Below are 12,695 nucleotides of genomic sequence, written 5' to 3' on the forward strand. Positions count from 1 at the left end.
AAGCTGCCAAGTCTTCTGACTATAGTAACTTGGTAGTTGAAGGGGATTCCAAAGTGGTAATCTGTTGGCTTGGACATGATATTCTATCCCATGACAGCACATTAACAGTATGGGGGCGAGAAAAATGTTGGCAAGGGACTTAGTTATCAGTTTCAACTGGATTCATATATCAGCCAATTAATGGCTTGTAGGGGGGGATGGAAACACCGAGTTTTTTCACTCTCTTGCAATTGGAAGGAGAAAGAACTTAATCCTTAGTGTGGAGGAAGGACAAGTGGTAAAAGAAAGTCAGGGGATTACAAGAGTGTTGGGATATGGTGAAATCAGACATATTGGAAGTCTTTAACGAATTCTTCTCCAAAGGAGAGGTATCCTTAGGAGCAAATGCCGCATTTATCACTTTGATTCCAAAGAAGAGGGAGGCCAAAACTCCTAAAGACTTTAGACCAATAAGCCTCATTGGTAGTGTTTACAAAATTCTGTCAAAGGTCTTAGCAGAAAGACTAAAAAAGGTGTTACCCTCGATCATCTCTCCTTTCCAAGGTGCTTTTGTAGAAGGAAGGCAGATTGTGGATCAAATCTTGGTGGCTAGTGGCTAATGAATTTGTCATTGAAAGAAGAAAGGGTAAAGAAAAGGGGCTGGTTTGTAAGGTAGATCTAGAAAAACCCTATGACCTGGTTAATTGGGAAGTCCTTCTAATAGTATTAGAAAGACTGGGATTTGGAGCTAGATGGAGGACTTGGATCAAAGGATGTTTAAGTTCAGTTCATTACTCAATCTTAATCAATGGTACAACAAAGGATTTCTTCCCGGCCAGGAGAGGAATTAGGCAAGGTGACCCCTATCTCCTTTCTTGTTTACCCTAGTGGCAGAAGTGTTAAGCAGAATGGTGGCAAAAGCTGATGCTCAAGGCCTTACCAGAGGTTGGAGGGTAAGTAGAAATCAAGTGATTGTTACCTATCTCCAATTTGCAGATGACACCATATTTTTTGTGAAGGAAACAATGAGGAAGTGGTAAAATTTTGAGGGTGCTGCTGAATAATTTTGTGGGAGTAACAGGGCTGAGGATAAATTGGACCAAAAGTGGAATTGTGGGGGTCAATTTAGAGGAAGGAGAACTAATAGGATTTGCAGAGATCTTGGGGTGCGAGATCAGAAGCTGGCCTATCGGTTACTTAGGTTTACCCTTAGGAGGAAATCCCAGGTCAGTTGGGTTCTAAAAACCAGTTTTAGAAAGGTTTGATAGGAAGTTAGCCCTTTGGTAAAGGAATTATATTTCTTTGGGTGGAAGAATAACCTTGATTAGAACTACTCTGGCAAACCTCCCCATCTATTTCCTTTCAACCTTTAGAATCCCTTCTAAGGTAGCAAGGTGCTTAGAGAAGTATATGAGAGATTTCCTTTGGGACCCAGGAGAGGAAAGGAAGGACCACTTGACAAGTGGGAACAAGTTAGCAAACCTAAGGAACAAGGGGATTTAGGAATTGGGATCATCCTTTTAAGGAACACACTAACCTCAAGGGGGAAGCTATATCCATGTTGGGAACACCGTGTCCAAATGGTGTGAACTGGAATTTGGGCTTTAGAAGGGGACTAAGGGAAAATGAGTGTGTCTTTAATCCGGTTGCTGGACCTCCTAGGGAAAATCCACTTGGACCCTTCATTGGAAGACTCTAGAATTTGGGTAGGCTCTCCAAATGGCCTATTTTCTTGCTCCGCTTTCTTCAAAGTACTTGCTTCCCCTTAACCTTCTAGGTGGGGTTTTCCCTGTGAAAGAAATTTGGTGCAAGCCTATACCCCTGAAGATCCAAGCCTTTTGCTAGGAAATATTCCTTGGTAAGGTAAACACTTGTGATATGTTGCAGAAAAGAAGGCCAGAGGGGGAACCCACCTGCAGCTAAAGAGAGTACAAAAGAACTCCCAATTTCAATGCGCAAAAGAACATGATATCATTAAATGAGAAAGGGTCTCACCACTTTCCTTACACAATGAACACACATGAGGAGAACTTTTCAACCATGAATTCTTGAGACATCGAAAGAAAAGAGGGATGGTAATGTGGAAAGCAACAAAGACAACAATTTGCTAGGTAATATGGGAAGAGAGGAACAACAGGATTCTCTTGGAAAAAAGAAGAACAATAGAGGAAGTGATTGATAGTATCAAGGTGAAAGTAGTCCATTGGGTAAAACCCTTGGATAGCTTTCAAGTCTTCTCAGTCACAAACATTCTAAGAACATGGTCCGAAGTAGCACAGTCTTCGAGAGTAAGAGATAAAGTAAGGCTGGAGTGGTAACCACCAGAAGGCAATAAAGTAAAGCTGAATTTTGATGGGTGCTCCTTTGGAAATCCGGGCATCTCAGGAATAGGAGTATTAAGAAACTCTGAAAGGAGGATATTGGGTATGTTCTCAGGACCGATTGGCACCGGAAACTCGCTGAAGGCTGAACTACTGGCATTACTACAGGGGTTAAAGCTAGCCAAACAGCTAGGATGCAGACATGTTGAAGTGGAAGGGGAGCAAACAGCAGCCATACCCCATGGACGTTGTGATTAGGGAAGTGAAGAATATTGCAAAGGAGGTTGAGGCTGAATTTAAATGGGTCCGAAGAATTGTAAATGGGCTAGCGAATGGTTTAGCAAAACAGGGGGCATTAAGACAGCAATTATTTTGGGCTGCACTGTAATGAGGGAAAGAATAGAGTGATTAAAGGGGATCAATAGTCCCATCACCAAGTTGTATAAACTGCTTACAATCTGAATTTTATTAAAATACATGTTTACTGATAAAGAAATGACAAAACATGGGGTTAATAAAAGAAATTTATTTGAGAACAGTTGGGCAATTGTAATATAACACAAATTGTACAATATAAAAGGGGCATACAGTTAACAAAGGGTAGGTGACATCAGTCAATAAATTGGGGATGCTGGAAATCCTTTTCATTCTTTATTTTAATCTATAAATTTCTATTATCAATAAAAAAAGGAGCTGGCTTTTATGGCACATCTAAATTAGGACAACTTTGATCATAGCATCTTAAATGTTCTAATTAAAATCATCACTATCTATCTGAAAATTTAAACTGTGACTATATCCATCCAGCTGTGGGAAGAGGTCTTGATTGGTCCATATTTGAGAAATTGAATGTGGGGTTCCCTCTTCTTTGCTAATTTCTTACTTTGTTGTCTGTTACTCCTCTCGGTGAAATTATATCATGATTATTTTATGACGAAAGCTTCTTTTGATTAATGGGTTTCATACTGGGAGCAAGGGCATTCTGTAGTTTGACTTTTAGTTTGCATACTACCGATATTTTGGGTGGAGTCCATGGTAATAGGTTTCATCTTTTCTTGAATTTATGATAAAATGTTTTAGGGGCATATTAAAATTGAATATTAAATTTTGCTAAAAGCACATTGTCTGGTGTTGACACAGTTTGGATTTACCCTCACCATAGGATTAACATAGTTTTGGTGGCTGTAGCCTTGGAAATCCTGGTGAATATTGACTTTGCTAATGACATAGTCTGGCAGGACAATGATGGGAGCTTTCCATTGGTTTTATTGGTACCAATTAGAGCTGGAAACTCTTATAAGAGCAGAACTTGTAGAAGTACTTCAAGGCTTGAAACTGTAGTTCTTCAGCCTTCCAGGGCTTGCTTGTAGTAGAATCCAAGACTATCATCTGTTGGTTGAAAGGGAAAATGGTAGGGCCTTGGAATGTCAGACATCCAATTAGGGAAACAAGTCACCTCACTCATATGCTGGGAGCTGAATATTACTGGATTCCTCAGTCTACTCTCTTGCTGATTCTTTGGCCCATGGAGTTAAAAGATAAGACTCTGATGTGGGGTGAATACCCGTTTGGTGTTAATCTAGTCTGGGTATTAGGTATTGCAGGGTTATTTTGGAGTTGTGGGCAAGCAGTATTAGGCTGGCTCCAATAAATGTGTATCTCCCCACATTGTTGTACCCATTGCACAGAAAATGGAGAAAGCTGTTACCTCCTTTTAATCTCCTGCCTTTTTATTGTAGGTATTTGGGAAAAGATCTTTGGTTTTTTTGGTAACAGGTAGAATGTGCCCCTGCAGATAAGTAGCCTTTTTGACCCTACGATCTTCAGATGGCTGAAAAGAAGAGGTAAACTTATGTGGAGATCTGCTTGGGCTGCACTGCTTTGGATGGTGTAGGATGAAAGGAATAGCTTTTTAAAGATAAAGAAAAGTGAGGAGGCAGTGTGGGGAATTTGTAGTTAATAGAGCTACACATTGGACAAAATCTTCAGACCTATTTTCAGACTTCTCCTTTGATGGTATATGGAGAAATTGGGAAGCGGTAGCTAGAAGTTCTGCTGTGAGGGACAAATCCCCCTTTTCAAAGATTGTATAGTCTTCAAGTTCAAACACCTCGTCACATATGTCATCATCCTCATCCCAAACTAAATCTTGTTTCCATCATATCTTCTTCTTCTCTCTCTCTTCCTTTTTACTCTCTTCAAATACTTCGGAAGCTCTTATAGCGAACTCTTCACCTCCCCAAAAGAAAACCCTAAGCTCCACTTTATCCCCCTCCTTTTTTTTATCAGCTTGTTGAGACAAAAGTAGACTATTCTCACCCGCATGACTCCCCTCTTCTTTCTTATCCCTTGACCCTAGCCTAACCTCTAGACAAGATTTAAAATTTCAATACGATACGCCTCGTATCGGATGTATCATGTATCGTATCGATATTGTAAAGAACCGATAAACATGTGCTAGTCATAGCGTATCGACAAGATGCATTCCATGGATGCTCACGATCACTTTATGCCAAAGTCTATCTTGTTCCAATGGCAACCTCTAATTCATTTTCCTAGCAAAGCTACATTCCTTGGTCTGATCTTAGTATTACCAATGCCTAGTCCCCCATTGTATCACCCGGTTCTCAAAGAAAGTCCCTCATTATCTTTTCTAGTTGATTAGCCACTTTAGTAGGAATATTAAAGATTGAGAGGAAGTACACTAGCAAATTTGCAAGTGTTGACTTGATTAGAGTAATCCTCCCACCCAAAGAAATTAAGAAATGTAATTTCTTTTCCAACCCACAAGCTTCTTAGAGAATCTTTCTATGACTGGGTACCAGAAGCTCTCAAAATTTGGTCTCCCTCCCAAAGGCAAGCCTAAGTATTGTAAAGGCCACTCTCCTACCTCACAACCTAGCAGGCTAGCAAAGTCTTGTACTTCATCTCTCCCTCTATTTAAACCTGCCACACAACTCCTACCCCAACTAACTTTGAGGTTAGAGCTTCTCTCAAAATGTGTCACTAGCATCTTCAAGTTTACTAGTTCCTCCCTTTCCCCCTTGGCAAAACAATATGGGGTCATTTGCAAATTGCAAGTGTGTAACCACCACTCCTTCCTTCCCAACTCTCCAGCCTTTAATCCTATTTTCTACATCAGCCTTGGCTATCAGATCATTCAAGAGACCAGTTACTAATATTAAAAGGAAAGGAGAGAGAGAGGATGTCCCTATCTGAGGCCCCTCCTAGCAGGAAAGAAATCTCTAGCTACACTGTTCACCAAAATGGAATAATGTTTGGAGGAAATGCAACCCTTTATCCAATTACACCATCTTTGCCCAAAACCTTTGCAGCTTCAAATCACCTGGAGTACTCAAAAAAAAAAAAAAACAGCACCTGGAGTAGGCTCCAATCCATCGTGTCATAAGCTTTCTTCAAATCCAGTTTACAAATCAGCCCCTTTCCTTTTCCATATACGCCATAAATTCATTAGCAATTAGAATTTGGTCAATTATTTGTCTTCCAAAAGCAAAAGCCTCTTGATTTGGAGATATCAAAGAGGGGAGGACTTTTTTGAATCTTAGGGACAAGACCTTGGAAATAATTTTATACATGCCTCCCACTAAACTTTTAGGTCTAAGGTCCTTCGGTGTACAACATCAATATTCTTAGGAACCAAGGCTAAAAACGTCGCATTTGCTCTCGATTGGATTTTTCCTCTCATAAAACTCCTCAAAGATCTCCATCGTGTCGGCTTCAATAATTTCCCAACAATCCTAAAAAAAAAGCAATCATGAATCCATCTGGACCTGGAGCTTTGGATCTCTCCATAGAAAAAAACAGTATCTTTGATTTCTTGGGTCTCAAATCTTTGTGCAATATCATTCTTGGTTTACAAATGTTTGTGCAATATCCTCCTCCTAGGTCAACATTTGTCCATTCCACCCAACTTAGAAATGAAATTCTTCCTTTTCCTACTATTTGACAAAGAATGAAAAAACTTAGTGTTACCATCCCCTTCCTTTAGCCACCTACACCTTGATTTCTGTCTCCAATTTATCTCTTCTTTTCTCAGAATCTCCTCCAATTCCTGATTTAGCCTCCATGTTTCTCCTCTTTCTTCCTTCCTCAAACTTTTTTTTTTTTTTGCTTCAAAGCCATCAAGTTCCTCAAATTTTCCAACAATCTCACACCACCGTTTTTGGATGTTTCCAACATTTCTTGAACCTTTAGACAACTACACACCCCCATTTCTGACCCTTGAACATTTTGTACATTCACAGTTTCAAAATCATTATATACCTCTTATATGTCACCTTTATTTGCAATATCTTGCAGCACAAACCCAGTACAGAATGTGGAAAGATCATTTCAACTGACAAGAGCTGACAGAGATATGTTACTAAAACAAGACCATGATGTGCAGGTTGGTTCTATACTATTTAATATGTTAAGTGTGCTTTGAAGTTTGATGTTTATTGTGAAACTCAGGTCATGCACCAATGATAATTTACATGTGATGACATTTATGTAAATTCAGGCATGGTGTATGCTTCTCAATGATAAGGTTCCATTTAGAGTGCAGTGGCCACAATATTCAGATCTACAGGTCAATGGTATGTATATTTTGTTTTAATTGTTTACATCACTAATGGTTTTCCTAAACATGTAGAATATGCATTTTGTTTCAGGTTTCCTTCGCATTCTTATGGTTCGAACAATTAATGTGAATAATTTGCTTTGCTAATTTTATTTCCATTTTCTATTTTCATAGGCTATGGGATTCTACATTTAATTTTCGATTCTGTTATGTTGGTTTTAATGTTTTCTAGTTGCTACATGAATTAGAGAAACAATATAACTCATTAAAAACACAGAAACAAACTAAAACCAAATAGAAAAAACCATTGCCTAGGTGTTTCCTTGGAAACAATGTGCTACACTGTCATCCAGCCTCTGCTTAGCACCTTACTGACCTCTCTCTCTCTGGCATCTATTCTTCGTAAGATTCTTGAGTACCCTTTACACATCCTGTATTGAGAATTATGTTTTATGTCATTTTTTGTCGTGATTTGTTTGTATTGATGGTTATGTTGCCTAGGTTTTTGTTTGGTATCTGTATTGCAGGCTACAGTAAAGAATTTTTCTATTGTGGTATTTGTGTTGGGTTAGCCAGCTTAGTTTCTATTTATTTCATGTTTTAGTGTTCTGTTGGGACTTTAGGACCTAGGAGTTTCACAAAATGTTGTATCACTGACATTTTCAAGTATGTGAAGTTGTAAACTAGTATATTTTGACTACTTATACTGTAGAAATCTATATATGCTAGAATTAGTTATGCCATAAAAATCTATTTATCTATAAGTTTAATTAAATTTGGCATGGCTAAACTATATATTTTGATCAATGAAGTAGATTGTTAAGCAGTTTATAAAGCCATTAAATCCTGTATCCACGTCCTGGATATCAAGAAATGAAGAGTTGCATCTTAATGATATTGGGTAGGTTGTAGCTAATCTGAGCATACAGATTGGACTGTATCCAAGATGATCCCTGGCCTCCTGTAGAGAAACCTAGTTCCATCCCTATAATATGGATCTGCTTTTGTTCAGATGTTAATGTTTTCCCACTGATAAAAAGAAAAAGGGATATTCTCTAGTAATGATCTTCATAATTCTGAATATCCACCTTATCTCGGTGATATTCTTATTTTCTTTTGCTTTTTTAAAACGAAATTTATTGGTCTGCAGGTATTCCAGTCCGCACAACTAATAGACCTGGCTCGCAATTGCTAGGAGCTAATGGTCGTGATGATGGTCCAGTTGTGAGTCTCTCTCTTGTACCATGACTTGGTGGTGCTGATATCTGTGCTACAAATTTATGTCATATACCATTTCATTACTTACATTGTTATTGTGTTTTGCTCATTTAATTATGTTCTCAAGTTCTATGTTTCCTTGTCAGATCAAAACTTTTACTAGGGAGGGTTTAAATAAGATTTCTTTACAAGGATGTGATGCTCGCATCTTCTGTATAGGGATCAGAATTGTAAAGCAGCGCACAATTCAACAGGTATTCCTAATTTTTCATTTTCTATGTGCAGAAAAAATCTATATTAAGCATGGTCTTATGTTTGACTTTGTTTCATCTTTTTGTAATGTAATATATAATATTAGGCATGATTCTTTGGGTCCTTTTAGCCTTTTCATTAGTTGTCACTTTTTCTTCCATCTTCATAAGCCCCTCCCTCTATACATGTATGTACATGTACATAACAAAGGTCAAAAGGACTTTGCTGAAGGCCGAAAGAGGGTCAACCATTAAAGTTGACTACTCATACAGGAACCAACATGTAATGAATGATAGAGGATTTAGAACTCCCGTGTGCTAATTCTTCTTGTATCATTTGTTTTTTCTTTGGTTCTATGACTATAGAAAAAGTAACTATAATGAAGACAAGCCTTGCAAAAGAATTCTTTTAAATGAAATGGACAACGCCATGGAAGAGAGAAAAGGAAAGAAATACGATAATTAGAAAGGATGAAGAAGCTATACTAGGAGCTGTATCATTCAAAAGTCATCTCTAGAGTGAAAAAAAAAAGATCCTTTTGTACTAATTGGTGTGGCAAAGAAAAGGAAAAATGCAGAGAGAGAGAGCCATTTCAATGAGTTTGCAAAGAAGCATGTCATCAATCCAAAGATTAATGCAACCTTCCTAACCTTGATCCTAATGAAGCTTGATGCTAGTCACCCAAAGGACTTTAGACCAATCAATTAATGACTAGTATCTACAAAATAATAGCCAATGTTCTCTCCCTAAGATTTATAGTGATTCTTTTTTTTTTTTTTATCAATAACAGTAATTTTAATAAAAATATATGGAAATTACAACCAGATTGGAGGGGTAAGACATCTTAACCCTCACTTACAGAACTGAAAACACCTATTACAATATAGCCCAAAAGAAATTAGATCTTCCCACCCCCTGTTTAGCCAAGGTGTCAGCCATGGAATTAGTGCTCCTCTTGGCCCGTTGAACCCTTACAATCATATTCTGAGTTAGCTGCTTGATTTTCTTTCTTTCATTTGAGAACTTCCACAGGCTAGACTCTTTCTTCTGCAACCAACTAACAGTCAATTGAGAGTCTCCTTCCACCAGCAGCTTACTAATTATAGTGGTTCTTCCTTCCATAATTACTCAACATCAAGGGGTCTTCATCCCGTGAAGGGAAGATTATTCAGTTATATGGGAGATAGTATGCAAAAGTACTCAAGAAGGTGAATGTAGAAAAGACGAATATGGTTTTTCTAATGAAATGGTTATGGAAATGGCCGTTGGAGAGGGAGTTATTGTGGCATGAGGTTGTGGCTAGCATACATGGTGGGTCGAGAACTGGCTAAGATGCAGGTGTATCACATCGGGCTACTCTGGCTTCTCTTTGGAAGGCCATCCATGGAATCCTTTGTCATTTTCTCAGTTTCATCAGATATGATGTCTGTTCTAGGGATTTAGTCATTTTCTGGGAGGATGTTTGGATTGGTTCTTCTCTTAAGGATCTTTTCCTTCGTTGTACTTTGTTTCTTTGTACAAAAATGAGTATCTTTTTGAAATCTATTGATTCCATTCTCCTGCCTCTTCAGTAAAAGGAATTCGGGGGAAGCCAATTCCCCCCAAGAGTGGAGGCTTTTGTATGGTTTGTATCAGTGGACAACATTCTTACTTGAAACAAGTTGAAGAAGAGAGGATTTTATTTGCCAAACAGATGTGTTTTATGTCTTTAAGAGGAAGAGCATATTCTTCATTAGCTGGTTAACTGCAGTTATGTGAAAGGAATTTAGGTCTATTTCTTCCACTTTTCAGAGTGGACGGAAGTCTCCTAATGGGTCCTCAAGATCTTTGAATTATGGCCAACAGTTTTTTTTTTGAAGAGTCAGAATAAAAGGTTTCATTAAAAGAAAAAGGATTCATACAATCTGGGGGGGGTCAAGATAGCGCCCAACCACAGCCTTAACTCATACAGCCAACACTACAAGAGACAAATTAAGAAACAAGGAACCGATCAAGATTACAAGTCTGCAGCTCAAGAAAATTCCATTCCTTTTGCTGTTTGTTGGGAGGTGTGGAAGGAAAGAAATAAAAGAATTTTTGAAGGGAAGATGAAGAGAAAAGAAAGGATAGGGGCAATCATCTGTTCAAAGCTCTTAGATTGGATCAAATTGTTGTATTTCTTAATATCTTTCTCAACAGATGATATTATTAGAAAATGGAGAGAATTGAATGGAACTTCCTCCAAAAAGGTTGTGGCTCAAGAGAGATGGGCACCGCCTGATAGAGGTTTCAAAAAGTTCAATTTTGATTGTAGCAGCTTTGGAGCTCTTGGAAGTTCAAAAAGTGGGAAGAGTGTTAAAGATGAAGTTGGTAAGGGCAATGCCTTTGGGCTCACTATGAGTTGGGTGATCTGTGCTCCATAAAGATGGAGCTCTTGGCTGTTCCAATGGTTACAAAGGTGGGCTAATGGCATGGCTGATGGGGAGAGGTAGTAGACAGTATTATATACCCTCTGTTTACAATTAAAACTTATTGTTGCTTATAAAAAAAAAAGGTCCGCTTTGAAGTTGGAGATCAGATTCATTGGTAGTGGAATTAAAGACAGCTAGCTCATTTTCCAACGTCGGCACTCATGCAAGTCAACTTGTCAGATTGGATGCCCAAGTTGTTCAAACTGAATGCATCTTCATCTTCCAGTACACTATTGCCACCTAGGGAACCCATGCTACTGAAAGCATCTCCATCTCCAACAGGACCATAAAGCTTAGGTGGTTCTGGCGGAACAATCATGCTGCTATGACCAAGAATAACTGAACGCCTCAGCCTTGGGATGCAACAATCAAAATTTAATTTAATGGTGCTGGTCTAGGGGTTCTGTGAAAGATGATGAGTCATCAACAAGATGTGCCTAGATTAGAAAATGGACACTGAACCTTCATGATATATTTGTCTCTAGGGATGATTTAAGAGACCTCAACTATAGTGATCCAGGAAGCCCATTCCCCCAAAGGTCTCTGTTTTTTGTTGGGAATGTTCCTTGGGAAGGTTAATACTTTGGACAAGGTGCAGAAGAAAAGGCCTTGCTTCTGCTTGTCCCCAAACTGGTGTTCTCTTTGCAAATCCAATGGATCCTCTGTTTCCATCTGTTCTTATCTTGCCCTGTTGCTACAGCTATTTGGGGTTGGATTTTTGCCCTCTTTGGTTGCAGGAGTTTGTTGCCTGTGGAAGTCTCTCATTTGTTTGAACCCTCAGTCCTTGGTGATCAATCAAAATGAGGAAGTTTAATGTGGAGATGCATTAGAGCAGCTTCCATTTGCACTATTTGGGAGGAAGGGAACACTAGAATCTTCCACAATAAGGAGAGAAGCCTTTCTGAGTTGAAGGATTGCATATTCTTAAGGGCAATACACTAGTTGAGAACAACCTCTTCATCCCAGTCTTTCTCCTTTGATGACTTCTGGAGGAACTGGTCAATGGTGGCTAGCACTTCATCTTCAACATGGTTTAAAATGTCACAACATTTCGCTAATGTTGCCTGACATATGTCGGTGTCGAGACATACCAACATGAACTCTAACTTGAATTAAAAAAAAAATACAAAATGTCAGTCGATATTTCGACCATTTCGGTAAATATCGCCTATGTCATTTAAAAAACAAAAAAAAAACAATATTTCAAAACATTTCATCCAGTCGACAAATCAGCATATATTCAAAGTGAAGACAATCAAATTTCATCATAAATAAAAGGAGAAAAAGAGAGATTAAATAGGAAAAAAGAAGTTTTCAGTTTACTTACCAAAAGTTGGAAGAACTACAACTTTAGGCTTGAATAGGCACAGGAGTGGCTTCTACCCTCTGTCTTGCATTGAAATACCTTATTGGAACAAGACGCAAGACACTGGACATCTAAAACTCCAAAAGAAATTGCTCTCATCTCACTCTCAAGTCTCATCTTGATTCAGGTATGCAATTCTATCCCTATTTCCCTCTCACAGTGAATAACCATGAAAAATAAGGGGAAAAAGGAAAAAATAGAAGATGAGGGGTTGAGGAGAATGCTTGTCTTCATCTTCCTCTTCTATTCCTTCATCTTCATCTGTGGATTCCTAAAATCCTTGCAAAGTCACACTGCGTCCATAGTTTTCAAGGCGCCAAGGCGAGGTTGGGCATCTGGGGGGCACCTTGTCACCTAGTCGCCTAAGCGATGGATTTTTTTATATAGAAAAATAGATACTAGGGTAGTTCCCTAGGTACCATAGCCATATTTCCTTAATAATTATTCATAAGAAAAGTATAGAGTTCATGTTAAAGTAAAGAAAATCAACATATTCATGAGAAGAAAAAAAAGAAGGAAAAGATAAT

General features: G+C 38.5%; 1 protein-coding gene across 10 annotated transcripts in view; it reads left to right on the forward strand.

Moving 5' to 3' along the window:
* LOC148870276 (E3 SUMO-protein ligase SIZ1-like) overlaps positions 1-12,695 on the forward strand; it is a 47,116-nt gene that overhangs the window by 26,100 nt on the left and 8,321 nt on the right. For all 10 annotated transcript variants that reach the window (XR_016107166.1, XR_016107168.1, XR_016107167.1 and 7 more), the window contains 4 exons: positions 6,621-6,708; positions 6,823-6,898; positions 8,033-8,106; positions 8,247-8,354. Coding sequence is in view for 5 of the 10 variants with exons in the window: in XM_088969498.1 (XP_088825624.1) it covers positions 6,621-6,708; positions 6,823-6,898; positions 8,033-8,106; positions 8,247-8,354 (346 nt within the window). In the remaining 5 variants the exon portion in view is untranslated. The remainder of the gene's footprint in view (positions 1-6,620; positions 6,709-6,822; positions 6,899-8,032; positions 8,107-8,246; positions 8,355-12,695) is intronic.

Source organism: Nelumbo lutea, chromosome 2, assembly GCF_056320005.1.
Source record: "Nelumbo lutea isolate HS-2025 chromosome 2, American lotus-T2T, whole genome shotgun sequence".
Classification (NCBI taxonomy): domain Eukaryota; kingdom Viridiplantae; phylum Streptophyta; class Magnoliopsida; order Proteales; family Nelumbonaceae; genus Nelumbo; species Nelumbo lutea.